At 39.6% G+C, this 20,312-nt stretch overlaps 1 protein-coding gene across 1 annotated transcript in view; it reads left to right on the top strand.

Annotated features, from left to right (window-relative positions):
• The window catches only part of Cfap206 (cilia and flagella associated protein 206), a 47,832-nt gene that overhangs the window by 23,072 nt on the left and 4,448 nt on the right, over positions 1 to 20,312 (top strand). The window contains exons 9-12 of the mRNA XM_042679609.1: positions 276 to 474; positions 5,785 to 5,925; positions 9,380 to 9,573; positions 19,902 to 20,045. Coding sequence (XP_042535543.1) covers positions 276 to 474; positions 5,785 to 5,925; positions 9,380 to 9,573; positions 19,902 to 20,045 — 678 coding nt within the window. The remainder of the gene's footprint in view (positions 1 to 275; positions 475 to 5,784; positions 5,926 to 9,379; positions 9,574 to 19,901; positions 20,046 to 20,312) is intronic.

The following is a 20,312-nucleotide window of genomic DNA, read 5'->3' as shown; positions in this document are numbered from 1 at the left end:
TGCCCGTGGCTCATACCTGTAATCCTAGCAACTCAGGAGGCTGAGATCTGAGGATCCACGAAGCCCGCCCAGACAGGAAAGTCCTTGCTACTCTTACTTCCAATTAACCACCAGAAAACTGGAAGTGGTACTGTGGCTCAAGTGGTAGAGTGCCAGCCTTGAGCACATAAAACCCTGGTCTAAGCCCCAGTACCTGCACATACACACAAAAAGGAATGCAATGACCTATCCATCTTTTCACACATTACATTGTGGGTTATTTTTCTCTCCCTCAGCCCATCTTCACAGTACTGGCCAGCCTTTGGACAAGCTTTCAGGATGAGACTGTTTTGATTAGTGTCCTCAGTAACCTGACCACACACCTGGAGCCATTCCTGGGCACTCATGAACTGCTTTTTCCTCACAAAGTCATGAAAGAGCTTCTTAAAGATGTGACTGTGAAGACAGATGTGTACAGAATCAAAGAACACATGGGTAATGAAGGCCACCCTTCACTCCTCCTCCTCTGTAGCAGTTCTCTAGCATAAACTCACTTTTTCTTTAACATTTTCATATTACAGGTTTCTGAGAAAGCACCGAGTGTCTTTCTTGATTGTAAAATACTACTGTTCATTTTTTTAAATTGTGGCAAGTACAAAGTATGTAAATTTTAACCAGCAATGACCTTTCTGAATGCTATTCTTCATATTTTGCTGAACAATGATCATATGCATATATTGTAGAGTTATTAGAGGCTTTATTACTATTATTATTAGTATTGTTTTGGTGGTGTTGGGATTTGAACTCAGGGCATTATGCTTGATAGGCAACTATCCTGCCACTTAAATTATACCTCCAGCCTTTTTTGCTTCAAACAGGGTCCGACAAATTCCAGTATGGGCCTCCAATTGAGATCCTTCTGTCTCTGTCTAGAGGGCATAATAGGCATGAGACACCACACCCAACCCCTAGAAGTTTTATTCTTGATGTGTATATAGTAGGAAAAGATATTAATCTTTGCTATAGTTCTTAGAAATAAATCTCTAGTTTTCTGGAATGCCATTGCTAAGTATTTACCTCAGATCAAGTTAAGAATTTATAAACCAATACATTTGTCCCTGTAAAATCAGTTAAGCCTTCAAGAGATATGCTGATTCTTATAGATAAACTACCTTTATTGACAAACTTTTATCCTTTCAGTCTTTTCTATCTTAAAGACAGTTCAAAATTTATGAGAAATGCCAGAGTAGAGTCTGGACCTTGAGTTATTACCTAAAATTAAAGTTTTGCCAGAATATGAAATTAAATAATATATCAATTTCCTTTTCAAATCCTATTTGGGTAAAAATAGAAAAATGTGGCAATAATTCCCTTTCTTATATATTTATATATTGAAGTGTATATAAATTGAACACTCAAAAGTATCTTGTGCTGGGTGCTACTGGCTGGGTGCCTGTAATCCTAGCTACTCAGGAGGCTGAGATCTGAGGATTGTGGTTCAAAGCCAACCCACGCAGGAAAGTCCCTGAGACTTTATCACCAATAAACCACCAGAAAACCAGAAGTGGCACTGTGGCTCAAGTGGTAGAGTGCTGTCCTTGAGGTAAAGAGCTCAGGGATAGTACCCAGGCCCAGAGTTCAAGCCCCATGACCAAAACCAACAACAACAAAAAGTCTTGTCAGTTCAGGATTTTAATACTTATTTTACTTCCTTACTATGGCATGTGTAGAAAAAAAAAAAAACAAAAGCCTACCTAAAAATGTAAAGTAAAAAGGGCTGGGGGTCTGGCTCAAATGATATGGTGTTTGTCTAATAAGGGTAAGGTCCTGAGTTCAAGTCCCCAGTACTTCAGACAAGCAAATTTTAGGCTGGGTGCCGGTGGCTCACGGCTGTAATCCTAGCTATGCAGGAGGCTGAGATCTGAGGATCAGGGTTCAAAGCCAGACCAGGAAGGAAAGTCTGTGGGACTCTTATCTCCAATAAACCATTAGAAAATCAGAAGTGGTGCTTTGGCTCAAGTGGTAGAGCACTTGCCTTGTGCTGAAGAGCACAGGGACAGTGCCCAGGCCCAGAGTTCAAGCCCCACGACGCAACAACAACAAAAAGGACATATTGTCCAACCAAATGTGAAATGAAACCACACATGGAAGTCATTGCATCCGTAGGCACTGAGCTCAACCCTACTCCTAATTACCAGGGTCATCCACTCACAACTTCTGAGATTTAGATGTGTTATCTAAATGTCCTATCTCACTGTCATCAGAGTTTTGTATTTATTAGAACACTCAGGTTATTTTCTAGTGAATTTCAAGAGAGCCAGTTGTATTGTGTGTGTGTGTGTATGTGTGTATGCACACATGCACGCACATGTCAGTACCAAGGTTTGAACTCAGGGCCTGTATTCTTTCTCATCTTGCTTGCTTGGCTGGTACTCTATCACTTGAGTCCTATCTCTACCCTAGGCTTACTTGGAACCATGATCTCCAGGTCTCAGCCTACTAAGTAGCTAGGATTATAGGCATGAGCCTCTGCTCTGCACAACTTCAGTGTTCTTTTGAGATAATTTAATTCACACCTGTGTAACTTATTCTTGCTAGAGGCCTTGATCATATCCAGGAAAACTTAGATGTATTTTTCCAGGTTATATATTAATATCTAGTGGTAGCCATAAAGTTATTTGTAGGTCTACTATTCGTATTTAGAATCAGGCACAGAAATGTAAGTGGAACTGTAAAACTGAAGAATCTTGGGGGAATAATGTTTTCTTAATATATTGTTTATATAAAACATGGTCAATTTCATATCAAATAAGTAAACTAATAGATATGAGAGTCTTAAAATATAATGAGCAAAATGATATGCTACCTGAATAAAAGTCAAGTTAGTAAGATATTTCTTTGACTCCTGTTTAGGACATTCTCTACTGTTTTTGAGATTCAGTGTCCTAACGTATAAGCATTTTGCCATCTACTATTTTGTTAAGAACTCTACCAACTTGAAGAAGTTCTTCCAAAGGAAGGTCTGGGCCAGCAGGAAAACTACATGCCCTGGCACATGTGTGTTGGTTAGCCCTCAGACATTGCTTTTCTCATTGCTCCTCTCCTTTGTGTCCATTCTGGAGCAAAGTTCTACTTCCCAGGGTTTTTTTTTTTCTATTTTTTTTTTCTTTTTTCTTTTTTGCCAGTCCTGGGGCCTGAACTCAGGGACTGAGCACTCTCCTTGAGCTTTTTTTTTTGCACAAGGTTAACATTCTACCACTTGAGCCACAGCACCACTTCCAGCTTTTTCTGTTTATGTGGTACTGAGGAATTGAACCCAGGGCTTCATACATGCTAGGCAAGTACTCTACCACTAAGCCATATTCCCAGCCTCTACTTCCTTGTTTCCCCCAGCAAGTTATGTTGACCTTGGAAAGTTACTGCCCAAGCTGGTCTTGAACCTTTATCTTCCTGATCGCTGCCTCCCAAGTATCTTGGATTACAGATATGAATCAAAATGCCTGGCCCTCATTTGTATTTCTTTGTATTAACAGTCTCACCAGAAATATGTTTTTTAAATGATTACTATCTTTAAGTAATTATGTATAACTGTACGTAGTTAAAGTTATTTTTAACTTTAAATAGTTACCCAATGCCGTGTTATCTTACATCTTGGTCATCACCCCTTTCATCCTTCTTCCCATCCTTCCTAACCCTACCCTTCCTAAGACATTATACTATTTGAATTCTTGCTTGAAAATAACCATGTTTCAGTTAATACATCTATGTACACTGGCATGGAGTCCTGAAGTATTTACTGGTATACTTATAAATTAGTGCTAGCTTTCACATATGAGAGAAAACATTTGTCCTTTGTCTCTTTGGGCCTAACTTCACTTAACATGATTTGTTTTCTGAGTCCATTCATTTCTTTACAAACGATGCAGTATCATTCTTTTAATAGATGAGTAAAATTCTGTTGTGTATATAGACTATATTTTCTTGATCCATTCACCCATTGAGGGGCACCTGGGCTGATTTCATGCATTGGCTATGGTGAATAGTGAACATAGTGAACATGGTTGTGCTGGGCTTTACTGTATCCTGATTCTGGATAAACACCTAAGAGTGTTTATTGCTAGAGCATAGGGTAGTTAGTTCTGTTGTTGTTTTTAGGAATCCCTGTACTGCTTCCCACCAACAATGTATTAGAATACTTTTCCTCCTACATCTATGCCAGCATCTGTTATTTTTTTTTAATCTTTATTTTTTTTCAGTCTTAGACCTTGAACTTGGCCTGGGCATTATCCCCAAGCTCCTTTTTTTCAAGGCCACAACACCACTCCAGCTTTTTCTGTGGTTAATTGGAGATTAATTGGAAACCACAGGCTGGTTTCCAACCATCATCCTCAGATCTAAGGCTCCTGAATAGCTAGGATTACAGGCTCAAGCCACCGGCAGCCGGCTCAAGCATCTGTTTTTGTTTGTATTCTTGATGATGGATGTTCCAGCTGAGGTGAGATGGACTCTCAATGTTGTTTTGGTTTACATTTCCTTTATGGACAAAGTTGTTGAGGATTTCTTCTTGTGTGTGTTAGCCTTTGTACTTCTTCTTCTGAAAAAGCCCTTTTTAGCTCATTTACCCATTTATTAATCAGGTTGTTGATTGTTTGAGGGTTTCGTTTCTTAAGCTTTTTGTATATTCTAGATACTAGGCTACTGTCTGGCATATGGCTGGTAAAGATCTTCTCACATTCTATATGCTATCTATTTAGCTTTTTAATAGCTTGTCTTTTGCTATGCAGAAACTTCTGAGTTTGATGCAGTCCCATTTATCAGTTCTTCCATTTGCTGAGCCCCTGGAGCTTTACTCAGAAAGTTCTTGCCTGTGCCTGAGAAGCTGTACTGGTCTTACATCCAAGTCTTTGATCCATTTTGAATTGATATTCAAGGTGACAAATAGGGATCTGGTTCATTTTCCACACATGGCATAATGTTATGGAGGCTTTTTGGTTTATCAAATATATTTTTGGTTTATCAAATAGTAGATAGATATATGTCCTCTTAAATATTAGATGGGTATAGGTCTATGGATTTATTTTGTTCCATTGGTCTTGGGGCCTGTTTTGTACTATTACCAACCTGTTTTCATTACTATAGTGCTTGTAGTAAGAGCTTGAAGTCTGGAAGTGTTATACTTTTAGCACTACTTTTTCTGCCCAGGATTTCTTTTGTGACTCATGGCCTTTTGTGCTGGTACTGAGGTTTAAACTCGGTATGATCACTGTCCCTGAGCTTTTTTTGCTCAAAGCTTTTATCACTTGAGGCACAGCTCCACTACTGGCACATGTGCGTGTGTGCGTGCAAGTATGTGTGCATGCGTGTGTGTGTGAGTGTGTGTGTGTGTGTGTGTGTGTGTGTGTGTGTGTGTGTAATTAGAGATAAGTCTCAAGGACTTTCCTGTCTGGACTAGCTTCAAACTGTAATCCTCGGAAGTGGCGCTGTAGCTCAAGTGGTAGAGCGCTCGCCTTGAGCTGAAGAGCTGAGGGACAGTGCCCAGGCCCAGAGTTCAAGCCCCACTACCGACCAAAAAAAAAAAAAAAAGACAAACTGTAATCCTCTGATCCAAGCCTCCTGAGTAACTAGGACTACAGGTAGGAGCCTGGTGCCCAGCTAAAAATCTGTTTTTTGTATCAAGGTTCTGCCAAACACAAGAAATACAAAACAATAAAAAGCTGAAAGCTAATGTTTGTAATAAACTACTGGTGACTGGTTTTGGAAGTTTAATCTTTCCAATGAATGCAAGTTTTCCTACTCACATTTTAGAGGAAAGAGTATCTTCAGTGGACATCAGAAAACTGGAATGGCTTTTTCCAGAAACCACAGCAAATTTTGATAAATTGTTAATTCAGTATCGTGGATTTTGTGGATACACATTTGCTACAACCGATGGTCTTCTCCTTCCAGGTATGTTACTGAAAATAATGCTGGTCCTCCTCTGTGCCAAGCATTTATTATAACTCACTGGTTGATGCTTTATAGCTTCCTGGGGTTGGATAGTTAGGTGCAAAAGATGCTAGCTGTAGTATCTCCATGTTGGAAGTGTGCACAGTACAACTTGGTTACCTTCACATGATTTCAAGTGATAAGTGATAGCATGTGTAGACAACTTCAGTGTCCCTTATCTGTAATGCTTGGGACAAGATAGGTTTCAGATATTAGAGTATGTTAAGCTCTGGAATGTTTGCATAAGACATGTGCTGGGGATGGGGCTCTAATCTTAACAGAATTCATTTACGTTTCATGTACATTGGATACACAGAGCCCAAAGACATACCGTATTTTTAATGCACTGCATTTTGACCAGGACCCATCACACAAGGTCTGGTGTAGACTTTTCTACTTATGACATCGTCATGTAGTCACTCAGAAAATTCCCAATTTGGGTTACCTTACAATTCAGAGTAGGGATGCTCAGCCTGTGTTACAAAACATGAATCTATTATAAAACATGTGCCAGTGGCTCATGCCTGTAATCTTTGCCGCCTGCCCAGTTCTGGCATCAAAGTCCTCAAAGCACTCCATCTCCAGAAAAAAAAATGCTCAACTGGTTACATTGGAGATAAAAGCCTCACCAACTTTGCTGCCTTGACTGCGATCCTCAGAGCTCAGTCTCTTAAGTAACTAGAATCACAGGTGGTAGCCACTGGTGCCCAGCCCTGTCCACCATGTTTCTAAGAGGAAAAGACAGAGGAAAGTAGAAAGACGGGGCTGGGAAGGTGGCTCAGTGGTAGAGCACTTGCCTTGCATGCCTGAGGCCCTGGGTTCGATTCCTCAGCACCACATAAGCAAAAAGAAAAAAGCCGGAAGTGGCGCTGTGGCTCAAGTGGTAGAACGCTAGCCTTGAGCTGAAGAGCTGAGGGACAGCGCCCAAGCCCAGAGTTCAGGTCCCATGACGGGACCCCCCCAAAAAAAAAAAAAAAGAAAGTAGACTTGCCAGGCTTCATGAGGGCTTCAGACTCTCCTCTGAAGAAGCTAATCCTGTGTCTTTTATTTCTGTTTGCTGTATCCTTTTTACTACATGGCTTTCTGGGTGGCAGCACCTGCACAACCCCATGGGGATTTTGTAGGACTTCCCTCCTGCTGCTGCTCGGCAGGCAGACCGCTCAGCTTACATCCTCAGGTGGCACTGTGGCTTGCCCACAGTCACTGTGCTTTTCAGATGGCTTCAGTCACTTCACTGCCTACCACTCTTGTCCTGACTCCCTCTGCTCCAGCCACATTGTCCTTGCTGTTCAGGAGCCAGTGCACCTGTGATTCCCTTGGGGGAAAGCTCTCCCCCAAGTCGCTCATGTTCTGTGCTGTCACCTTATCCAACCTTCCCTAGTTACCCAGTTTAAAACATCAGTCTCCCGTTCTTCCTTTTGCTATGTGTTTAGTTTGCCTTATTTAATACTTTTCTCTGTAGCCCTGAAAAATCTTTGGCCTGTAACATATTTGTGATTTGGTGACAGCAAAGACTTTGTGTTTTTCTGTATTGTTAGTGCCAAGAACAGGGTCAGTAAACTATTTGCTAAGTAATGAAAGAATAAACACATTAAATAATATTGTTTCTTAAATAATATGCATAAACTGTGGACATTTAATAGCGTACTCAATCTTTTTACAATGGGGAATATTTTATAACATGCTAAGTTGCATTTTGGAAAAGATGTCCCACTTTTGTAGTTTTTACTAGAGTTTTTTTTTAAATAAATCCCTTAGTAAGTAGTTTAAGTAGATTGGGAAAAAAATCTTCCAAATGAATAAGTGGCTTTCTTTTTCTTTTTTCTTGGTCAGTCATGGGCCTTGAACTCTGGGCCTCTGGGCATTATACCTAAGCTCTTCAGCTCAAGCCGAGTGCTCTACCATTTGAGCCACAGTGCCACTTCCAATTTTCTGGTAGTTAATTGGAGATAGGAGTCTCACACACTTTCCTGCCTGGGCTGGCTTTGAACTGTGATCCTCATATCTCAGCCTCCTGAGTAGATAGGATTACAGGCGTGAGCCACTGGTGCCTGGCTGAATAAATGGCTTTTCAAAAAGGGTCTTTAACATCTTTTATTTGGAGAATGGGGAGGGTTTTTTTTGTTTTATTTTTTTTGTTTTGTCAGTGGTGGAGCTTGAATACTGGGCCTGGGGCTGTCCCTCAGCTCTTCAGCTCAAAGCTAGTGCTCTACCACTTGAGCCACAGCACCACTTTGGTTTTGTGAGTGGTTTATTGGAGATAAGAGTCTCGCAGGCTTTCCTTCCCAGGCTGGCTTTGAACCACCATCCAGAGATCTCAGTCTCCTGAGTGCTAGGATTACAGGCGTGAGCCACCAGCATCCAGCTGAATGGGGAATATTTTTATAAAACTAAAAAATCTAAGCCAGGCATGGTGGCTCATGACTGTAATTCTAGCTACTTAGGTGGTAGATATAGTAGGATTATAGTTTGAGATCAGACTGGGCAAAAAAGATTGTGATACCCCCAACTCAATAGAAAAGGCTGGATTGCCCAGGCTTGCCATCCAAAGCTGTAGCAGGAAGTACAGTTAGAAGACTGTAGCCCAGGCCAGTTAGAGCAAAAGCAAGATGTTCACACAGGGTGCTGGTGGCTCACGCCTGTAATCCTAGCTGCTCAGGAGGCTGAGATCTGAGGATAGCAGTTCAAAGCCAGCCTGGGCAGGAAAAGTCCATGAGACTCTTATCTCCAATAAACCACTAGAAAACCAGAAGTGGCGCTGTGGCTCAACTGGTAGAACGCTATCGTTGAGCTGAAGAGCTGAGGGACAGTGTCTGGGCCCAGAGTTCAGGCCCCATGACCAACAACAACAACAAAAAAGCAAGATGCTCTCTCAGAAATAACCAGAGTGGGAAAAGAAAAAGATGGAGGTGTGGCTCAGGTGGCACCTGCGTAGCGAGTGTGAAACCCTGAATTCAAATTCCAGTACTACCAAAATATAATAAAAATCTAAAAATATAATTAATTTAATATAAACTTCAAATCTACCATTTAATAATAGATATAGCTATATAACTAGAAACTGATATGTTAGCAAAATAAAAATATAATTGATGTATTGAAAGCAGAGTATGTGCACTGGGATATAGCTTAGTGGTAAAGCACTTGCTTAGCATGACCAAGGCTCTATGTGTGAGCCCATCTAGACACACACACACACAAACACACATGCACCTACACACACACACATACACACTCCTTAAACAACAAATACCCTAAGCCAGGAGTGTAAAGTAATGGTTCTATGGGTTGTGATAAACAGAATCACATACTTGGGCTGGGTGGGATGCTCTACCACCAAAATTAGTGGTGGTAGTAGTAGTTAGTAGTTAGTAATAATACTGTCTCATACCTAATTCAATTGTTGTTCCTTCAGGAAACCCAGCAATTGGAATTTTAAAATACAAAGATAACTATTACACTTTCAATACCAAAGAGGCTGCATGCTTATTTGCAGACAATCCTGAAAACTTTATTAATTTAATTAAAGAAAAGGCCAAGAAGAATGCAGAGTTAATCCAGCTACTGGAACTTCACCAGCAGTTTGAAACCCTCATTCCATATTCACAGGTAAGCAAGCTCAATGCTTTTTAAGAGTATATCACATTTAAAAGTGTAGTTTGTTCAAAAGTTATATTCTAAAACCAGGCATTGGTGGCTCACACCTGCAATCCTAGCTACTCAGGACTAAGTTCACGACATAATGTTTTGAAGCCAGCATTGGCCAGAACATCCATGAGACTTATCTCCAATTAACCACAGAGTGGAGGTTCAAATGGTAGAGTGCCAGCCTTAACTGAGAAAAACTAAGGGACAGAGATCAGGTCCTGAGTTCAAGTCTAGTACCAGTACCAGAAAAAAAAGATTATATTCTGTAGAATGCTTCCCAAGTACAGACAGAAACAAGGTCAGAGGAGGAGCTTTATAATTGTTGGGGAGGGATTCACATCTGAAGATGAAACCATGATAAATGAATCTACAAAGCTTAATGAAAACAACATTTGAAATCAAAGTGATGAGCCAAAGACAAAACATTTAGGATAAGGGCTTTGTTTATTTAAATAATTGAAAGTACAATATTTTTGGATCCAAATAATCGAAACTATAGTATTTATCTAAAATTAAAGAAGCTCACTTAGCACAGATAACATGGAGTTAGAAAGCAACTGAGCACATGGAAAGGCCAGAGAGCAGACCAAAGGTATGTTTAATATACAGCTATGCCCTGTTCTTAGTTCACCTATCGAATGTGTAGTAATGGACCTACTGTGTGCTAGGCATGATTCCTAGCATGGGAGTTAGTGAGAACACTGACCATGTCCTGCCTCAGTCAGGTCCACAGGCTCTGTCCTCCTCCTCCTGTCTCTCACAGTCAGCCCTCACTTTTAGTTGGGTATGCTGTCTCTCTTTTCATTGAGTTCTTCTCTTTTTTAATTTTTTAAAATTGTTATTATAAAGGTGATGTACAGAGGGGTTACAGTTACGTAAGTCAGTACATTTCTTTTTTTTTTCTTTTCTTTCTTTTTTTTTTTTTTGTTGGTCGTGGGACTTGAACTCTGGGCCCGGGCACTGTACCTCAGCTCTTCAGCTCAAAGCTAGTGCTCTACCACTTGAGCCACAGTGCCACTTCCAGTTTCCTGGGGGTTTATTGGAGATAAGAGTCTCACAGACTTTCCTGCCCAAGCTGGTTTTGAACTGCAATCTTCAGATCTTAGCCTCCTGAGTAGCTAGGATTATAGGCGTGAGCCACCAGCGCCCGGAAAGTACATTTCTTTTTGGACAATGTCACCCCTTCCCTTGCTCTCTCCCAGTTTTTCCCTCCAGTCCCAACCCACAAGTTGTATAGGTCATTTTCAACATAAGGTCTAGTGAGTACCACTGCTGCATTTGTTCACTCTTTGTCCCTCCATTTGTGTGCCCCCTTTACTCTCCCAAAGACAGATAAATGAATAAATAAGACAAAAGGAACAGAAAACAATAACAAATAATACCACTTATTTCCATTTCCTGGAATTCTTTTGATAAATATTATTTTATATGGTCAGAGGCCATAGCTATTGCACCTGTGTGTTTCTCCCCTAACAGTATGCTTCTTTAGTCTCACTGTGTGTGAATGCCTAGAATCTTATATAATTTGTCATGCTCCAGTGTCTTTTAGATCTAGCTTTTGCATAAGAGCTTAGTTTACCTCACTTAATGATTTTTTCTAGGTCAATACATTTCCCTGCAAATAGTGTAATATTATTCTAATGACTATGTAAAATTCCATTTTGTATAGCTACCATATTTTCTTTTTATCTACTCATCTATTGTAGGGCATCTGGGTGAGTTCCTCCCTTTGAACTCTAAACATCATTTTGAAATATGTAGTTTAAAATGATTATTGCTGTTTTTTTTGTTTGTTTGTTTTTGGTCTGATGCTGGGTCTTGAACTTGGTACCTGACCCCTTCATTCATTGGCTGGCATTCTCCTAATTGAGCCACACTTCTGTGTGTGTGTGCATGTGTGTGTGTGTGTGTGTGTGTGTGTGTGTGTGTGTTTAAACTATGAAGTCAATGGGTTTTGGTACCACTAAGCCAACCTGCAGGGAGTCAAGTGGTAATTGTACTGACCTGCTCAACACAGAGAGGCACAGAGGGCATTCTTAGAACATGGGGGAAAGGGACCTAGGGTGTAGGGATGGTGTAGTAAGGAACTGCGGTGGTCAGGACCTTGGACAGCGCAGTTGGCACTGTTGTGAGATTGTGCTACTGCTTAGGTGATCTGATACTATGTACTTTATCTTTTGAATCAAGCCATTCTGCAGAGCCTTCTGGCTTCCTTCTTCTGTGACAAGACATGAACGTTGTCTTTTAGTGTCCTTTTGTGTGTGGGCAAAATCGTAGGCTTACAGTCTTTGCCTTAAATGATAGGTTACTCTCAAAGTGATTATCCATAACTCTGCTGGCACACACCTGGGTTTGTAATGTTTGACAATATTTGTCATTTTTTTATAGTATGTAGTTTTCTGATAGTGAAATTCAACATCCTCTTCCTTCTTCCCTTCCTTCTTTCTTTTCTTTTTTCTTTCTTGGTACTGGGATTTTTTAACTTATCAGAGCCTTGTACTTGCCTGGAGCTCTCAATATTATAAGGCATTCTAATTTTATGTCTTTTTATATAGTAAGCCAGTTTTCCTAACATAATTTACTGAATAGTGTATGTTTTTCTCAGAATATGATGGATGTCAAGTATACTAACAGTTTTAACAGTTCTCTAATCTGTTCTATTGGTCTCTCTTTGTGTCTCTGTGGTGATGTTGCTCTGTTGTAATTGCGGTTGCTTTGTAATACAGTTGTTCCTAGTTGTCTGTAGAGGTTGTGTTTCAGGACATTCCTTGCATGCCAGAATCTGAGGCTACGTAAGTCCTTTATATAAAATGGAAGAGCTTTTCAAATGATCTACACATATTCTCACACATACTTAAATCATCTCTATATTACTTAAACTACCTAATACAATGTAAATACTATGGAAATGGTTGTTATATTATTTAAGGACTGACAACAAGAAAAAAGCCTTTACATGTTCAGCATATACTTTTTTTACAAAAATATTTGTGTTCTTCAGTTGGTTGAATCTAGGGCCCTAGAGCTATGGAAGTTTCTTAACAAATTGACTATGTTGTTCCCAAATCATGAGGGATTTCGACTGGAATTGTATTAAACTAGTAAACTAATATGTAGATGAATTTGTAAGTTATTATGTAATAAAGTTTCTTCACAATGTACCCTTTACTTCTATATTTCCTATTGTTATTACATCAGTTATAAAACTTCACCACTTAGTGATATTTTATTCTTTAACAGAAAACAGTGGGTTTTGTTTTTTTGTGGTTGCTGTTGCTATTGCTGTTTTTGCCAGTCCTGGGCCTTGACTTTGTGGCCTGTGCTACCACTTAAGCCACAGGTCCATTTCTGGTTTTCTGCTTGTTGTTGATTGATTAGAGAGAAGAGTCTCACAGACTTTCCTGCCCAGGATGGCTTTGAACTACAATCATCAGATCTCAGTCCCTTGAGTAGTTAGTATTACAGGTATGAGCCACCAGCTCTGACTGAGATGTTTTTGTTTTCTTTATTTAAAAAAGCTTTATTATCTTTAAGTAGTTGTATGAAGGAGTTAACCATTCACTAAAGCAGTTTATGAGTGCAGTGCATCTTGATCATTGTCACCCCAATCAATATTCTCACCCACTCCTTTCCTTAGTATTGAATTTTTGCAATTTAACAAAGCAGTTTATGTGTACAATGCATCTTGAACTGGTTCACCACTTCAACATCTTCACCCCCTTTGACCCAAATCAAAGTGTGTGGTACACTTCTCAAGTCTGTGGTACATACAATGAATTCTTGCCTGCATTCTCCCTTTCCCTTTCATCCTTCTGCGCCTCTCCCCTCTGCACCCTCTCCACTTTTAAGTACCCATTTCCTGTTACTTATTTTGTTGGGCTTTGACTTAGTCTTTTTAAAGCATTATACTATTTGCACTCTCCATAGAGTCTATTACATTGCAGTTAATTCATGTGTGACCCCTTGCTTACCATCCAGTGTGTTTACTTGTATATTTATAGGCCCATTCTAGCTACCAGAGATGAGGGAGACCATGTAATCTATGTTTCTCTGGGTCTGACATACTTCACTTAATATACTTTTTCTAGGTCTTTCCATTTTTCAAAAATTATTTATCAGCAAGGTGTTGGAGAGTTGTGTCTATCATTTTAACTACTTAGAAGACTGAGTCCTGAGACCATGATGGCAAATTGAGAGACTTTTATCTATAACTAGACAGCCAAAATCTTAAAGTGGAACTGTGACCCAAGTGGTAGAGTTCTAGCTGTGAGCAAATAAAAACTAAGGGGGAGCACCCAGGCCCTGCGTTCAAGCTCCAGTTATTGTGCATGTGCACGTGCATGTGTGCATACACACACGCAAACACACAACACAATTATGTAGCAATTCTGATTAAGTAAAATTAAAGGCTAAAAATAAAAACTAGGTGAGGGAAGATGGCTGGGAAGGTGGTAGAGTGCTAGCCTTGAGCTGAAGAGTTGAGTGTCAAAGCCCAGAGTTCAAACCCCATGACCGACCAAAAAAAAAAAAACAAAAAACAAAAAACTACCCAATAATAGCTTTTTCTTCTTTTACACGGTGTAGAAATACACCCTTCTCAATAACTTTGTGTGTGTGTGTGTGTGTGTGTGTGTGTGTGTGTGTGTGTGTGTGTGTGTGTGGTGGTTCTGGGACTTGAACTCATGCCTGGGCACTGTCCCTGAGCATTTTGCTCAAGGCTAGCACTCTATTATTTGAACAAAGCTCTATTTCCAGTTTTTTTTATTGAATAATTGGAGATGAGTCCATTGACTTTCCTGCTCAGGCTGACTTTAAAACACAATCCTCAGATCTCAGTCTGCTGAGTAGCTAGGAATTAAAGGCATGAGTCACCAGTACTTGACTATAACTCTGTGTGTGTGTGTATGTGTGTGTGTGTCTGTGTGTGTGTGTGTGTCTGTGTGTGTCTGTGTCTGTGTCTGTGTGTATGTCTGGCCTAGGGCTTAAACTCAGGGCCTGAGCACTGTCCTTGAGATTTATTTTTGTCATGGCTAATGCTCCACCACTTTAGCCACAGCTCCTCTTCTAGCATTTTTGGTGATTAACTGAAGACAAGAGTATCACTGATTTTCTTGCCTATGCTGGCTTTGAACTGTGATCTTTAGATCTCAGCTTCCTAAGTAGCTAGGATTACAGGCATTAGCCACCAGTGTCCAACTTATAACTATTATAATATATACCAAAAGGGATATAAAATATATCAATATACTAAAATAATTAGAATTGTAAGTAAGTACCAAGTCTACAAGAAAACAATGTTGCCGGTTTCCTTTGTCTTCCCATAACATTTGTGGATTTTGTGTTACTCAGTCCTTGTCCCTTTCTTTGCCATTTATGTGTGTATTTGTAAACAGTATATTTCTGTAAAATGCCTGTGTTGTGTTCATTTTTTATTAGTTGATTTTCTTCTTAGCATTTTGGAGAACTGTTTTTTTTTTGGGGGGGGGGGGGAGTCCGATCGTGGGGCCTGAACTCTGGGCCTGGGCGCTGTCTCTCAGCTCTTCAGCTCAAGGCTAGCACTCTACCCCTTGAGCCACAGTGCCACTTCCGGCGTTTTTTCTTTTTGCTTATGTGGTGCTGGGGAATCGAACCCAGGGTCTCATGCATGCAAGGCAAGCGATCTACCACTGAGCCACCTTCCCAGCCCCTGTTTGTTTGTTTTTTAAATGTTTTGGAGATGAATTATTTTCTAAGTTTTACAGATGCTTTTTCTCAGTTTGTAGTTTACCTTATCTTCTTTGTTTTTTTGAAACTGGGATCTGGCAATATAGCCTCAAACTTGAGATCTTCCCTCCTCAGCTTCAAGGATGCTGGGATTATAAGTATGTACTCTCCTTGCCTGCCTTTGTGTTTTGTTTTGTTTTTCTTCACACTACTGAGGTGTAAGATAGGTTCTTTACCACTTGAGCCATGCATGCCCACAACCCTTTCCTGATATCTTTTGATATATTAAAAAGTCTTTAGTTTTTATATACAGTTTATGATTCTTTTATGTATTATTTAAACATTTTATGTCTTTAGAAATCCTACTGGGTGCTGGGAAGGTGGCTCAGTGGTAGAGTGCTTGCTTTACATGCACGAGGCCCTGGGTTCCATTCCTCAGCACCACATAAGCAGAAAAAGCTGGAAGTGGCGCTGTGGCTCAAGTGGTAGAGCCTACTAGCCTTGAGCTGAAGAGCTGAGGGACAGCGCCCAGGCCCAGAGTTCAGGCCCCATGACTGACCAAAAAAAAAAAAAAATCCTATTTGATCCTGAAATTACAAATGCCCTAATACATTATCTTTTAAAATATAGGTTTACTTTTCATATTGGCATCTTTAATCCATTTGAATTTGATGTTTGTGTTGGTTAGTTACAAAGATACAATACTAATTTTTTCTATTTGTAGAAATGTTTTCCTAGACCATTGATCTAAAGGGTTTTTGTTTCCCTACTAATCTACTGTTTCTTATAAATGAATAAAGCCTCATTCTGGAGCTCTGTTTTGTTTAATTACTTAATTTTAAAACAATGCCTAAATGGATACTTATTGAAGTTTTGAAATAAGTGTCTTCTTTTGTAAATATACTTTTTAAAAATGGTATTACAAAGGTGATATGCAGAGGGGTTACAGTTTATTTTTGTACAGTGTCACCCCTTCCCTCACTCTCTCCCAGTTTTTCCCTCCCATCCCCATCCATGAGTTGTATAGTTCATTTTCAACATAGTGTCTAGTGAGTACCACTGCTGCATTTGTTCACCTTTTGTCCCTCCATTTCTATGCCCTCCTTACCCTCCCAAAGACAGAAAATAACCAACAATATAAAAAAGAGAAACCAATAACAAAGAAATACCTCTTATTTCCATTTCCTGGAGTTCATCTGGGTAACTATTAGATGATCAGAGGCATATATGTATTGTGCCTTTGTGTTTCTCCCCTAAGATTATCCTCCTTTGGTCTCACTGTGTGTGGATGCCTAGAGTCTTGTATAATTTATCATAACCTGGTGTATTTTAGATCTAGCTTCTGTATATGAGAGAAAATGCGTCATTTGTGTGTCTGAATTTGGCTTACCTCACTTAATATGATTTGTCCATTCAATTCCCTGTAAATGACACAATATTCTTTCTATGTAAAATTCTATTGTGTATAGGTATCATATTTTTTGGATCTACTCATCTATTATAGATGAGATGGGCTGTTTCCATAGCTTGGCTATGATGAATAGTGCAGCAATAAACATGGATGTATAAGTGTCTTTATGATATCCTGACTTGCGATGTTCTGGGTAGATGCCCAGGAGTGAGTGGTATGGCTGAGTCATGAGAAAGATCTATGTTTGGCTTTTTAAGAAACCTCCAGAATGCTGTCTGTAGTAAGCCTTAATAATTGGTAGAGGAGGTTCCCCCTCTTTTCTTTCTCTAAAAAGTCTTGACTAGATCCGATGTTTAATGAAGTTGAGAAGTATATTGTCATGTTGCACAAAAACTCTCGAAGGAATTAATGTTGAAAACACCTTGCATATATGTAGGTAAATAAGAGAAGAACTGACATATTCACACTAATTCTCCCTATTCAGAACTTCAATACAGTTTTATATGTTTCTTTTTCCTTAGAAATGACTTGAATATCTTTTGGTAATTTTATTTCTAGAAGACCCTATGTTATATTCATTGTTAGTTTTAAATACTATTGATTTTTTTTGGGGGGGGGGTCCGGTCGTGGGGCCTGAACTCTGGACCTGGGCGCTGTCCCTCAGCTCTTCAGCTCAAGGCTAGCGCTCTACCACTTTAGCCACAGTGCCACTTCCGGCTTTTTTTTCTTTTGCTTATGTGGTGCTGAGGAATCGAACCCAGGGCCTCAAGTATGCCAGGCAAGCGCTCTACCACTGAGCCACCTTCCCTGCCCCAATGCTATTGATTTTTTTAAAGCTGGTCCTGGGGCTTGAACTCAGGACCTAGGCTTTGTCCCTACACCTATTTGTACTCAAAGCTAGCCTCTACCACTTGAGTGATAGTACCACTTCTGGCTTTTTCTGAGCAGTTTATTAGAGTCTCACTGACATTTCCTGCCTATGCTGGTTTCAAACCATGATCTCAGATCTTAGCTTCTGAAATAAATGAATACATCCTCGTTATAGCAGTTGCTGTAGTCCAGGAGATAAATAATAATGGTAGCTTAAGGTTTTAGTGGCAATAATGATAATCTTTTGTCAGCCATATAGCTTTTGGAGGAGGAATTTGGTCTGTGGGGCTCATTTTCCCATTCTCTTAGCTCCTAAATTAAGGAATATGTCAGACGATCACTGGAGAAGTATTGGTACAGAAAGACATCTGAAAAATGGGGTTGGGAATGTGGCTTAGTGGTAGAGTGCTTGCCTAGCATGCATGAATCCCTGGGTTCAATTCCTCAGTACCACATAAACAGAAAAAGCAGAAGTGGCACTGTGGCTCAAGTGGTACAGTGCTAGCCTTGAGCAGAAGAAGCTCAGGGACAGTGCCCAGGCCCTGAGTTCAGGACTGGCAAAAAAAAAAAAAGGAAGAAAGCTGAAATGTCATATTTTAAATGGTCAAAGTCAATTACATTTATGAAATTAAAGATCATGAAGATCTTAAGACATTCAAAACAAAATGATACTACTTGAGTAGAAAAAAAAGCATCATTACAGTTTTTATTTTAACTTAATAATTAACTCTGGCCATGAATAATCACAAAATAGTGAATGAGGTTGCATTGGAACTAAGTTGTAGAGTGTTTACAGTACTGTTAATTATCTGTCAGTATGCTTTTATCAAATGGACTAGATCACAAGATACTTTTAAGCCAGCACCAATAGCTCATGTTTGTAATCCTAGCCACTTGAGGCTTTTAGTTTGGAAAGACTCTTATCTCCAATTAACCAGCAGAAAGACAAGTGGAGGGATGGCTCAAGTGGTAGAGTGTCAGCGTTGGACGAAAAATCTGAGCAAGCTGGAGTATATAAAAGAAACTATGCCCTGTGCCTCAAATGACTTCCTGTGCTTGATTTGGGGAGAGCAGTTAGTGCCCTCTTCTTCCTCCACCTCATGTCAACCGCTCCAGCAATGTCAACTGTAGCTCAGGTGTGGCTTATTTAGTCTGGAACCCCTAAATCCTTCATGCTGGGCATCTCAGCAGAAAATCAGGATATCCCACTGCAAACAAAAAGCAACCAAAAACTGAAAACCTTGGGTAATATGCTGTCTGTGCATAAGTTTAAGATATATTTTAATGAGGGTTTAAACTGATGTGAGGTATCTATACATATATTTTATATATATATATATATATATATATATGTATTTGTGTGTGTGTGTGTGTATATATATATATATATATATGATAGTGGCCATTTTAACTTTCTAACTACTTCCAACAAGTTATGTAACTGATTGTGCAAAATGGGCAGGGACATTTGAGGATCTGGGAGAGAGAGGCATATTCTTGCCTTCATAATACTCCTCCTCCAATTCAAAGAATCATACAAAAAGCCAGACTGTAAGGAAAAATGAATGCTGAGCTTACTAATTATAAACTTATTATGAGCTTATTTATAAGTATATTCTATAGTCAAGAATTCTTGTTTTTCTAGTCTTTTGATTATCTGTGAATTGTGTTTTATTCTTTATATGTGCTTGTGCCAGTATTTGGGCATGAATTTGTGCCAGAACTCAAGGCCTTAGCTTTTTCACTCAAGGCTGGCACTCTACCACTTGAGTCACACCTCTGCTTCCAACTTTTTGATGGAGATAAGTCTTTTAGGGGGGGTGGGAGATGGGAAGGGATGGGAAGGGAAAACAAAGGTGGCAACAAAGCTTGGTAAGAAATGTACTCATTGCCTTGCCCATGTAATTGTAACCCCTCTGTACGGTATTTTCACAATTTAAATAAATAAATTTAAAAAACAGTCTTTTGGACTGCCTATGCTGGCTTTAAATTAGTATCTTCAGATCTCATCCTTCTGAGTAACTAAATGCCCAACCTATTAGGTTTTTTGTTTTTGTGTCAATCCTGGGACTTGAACTCCAGGCCTGGGCACTGTCCCTGAGCTATTGTGCTCAAGGCTAGTTCTGAACCACTTGAGCTACAGCTCCATTTTTGGCTTCTGGTGGTTAATTGGACATGAGTCTAATGGATGTTCCTGGCCAGGCTGGCTTCCTTGAAAATCAGTTACAGGTGTGAGGCACTAGTGCTCAAGTCAACTTAGTGTTTTATACTTTCCAAGAACTAATTACAAAACTCTCGTTTTTAGATGAGAGATGTTGACAAGCATTACATAAAGCCAATCACCAAGTGTGAAAGCAGCACACAGACCGACACCCACATATTGCCACCCAACATCGTGCGGTCCTACGAGTGGAACGAGTGGGAACTAAGAAGAAAAGCCATAAAACTGGTTTGTAGCAGGGCTTGCTAAATTTATCACTTGATTGGGGAATTTTAATATGTTGTTCATTGTTGGTACTTACTTAAGAAACAATTCCACACAGCTCTTTGCTAACATAAAAATAAGCATAATTTATAATGTGCATCTTAACCTTGTAAGACTAATTTTATTTTTTTAAGACTAATTTTAAGGAAGTGGAGCTATGGCTCAAGTGGTAGAATGCCATCCTTGAATTAGAAAGCTAAGGTATAGTACCCGGGCTCTAAGTTCAAGACC

This window comes from Dipodomys spectabilis, unplaced genomic scaffold, assembly GCF_019054845.1.
Source record: "Dipodomys spectabilis isolate Male_0828 unplaced genomic scaffold, ASM1905484v1 ptg000053l, whole genome shotgun sequence".
NCBI classification, from domain to species: Eukaryota; Metazoa; Chordata; class Mammalia; order Rodentia; family Heteromyidae; genus Dipodomys; species Dipodomys spectabilis.
The sequence above is the reverse complement of the archived record's forward strand: the minus strand, read 5'-3'. Positions and strand labels throughout refer to the sequence as shown.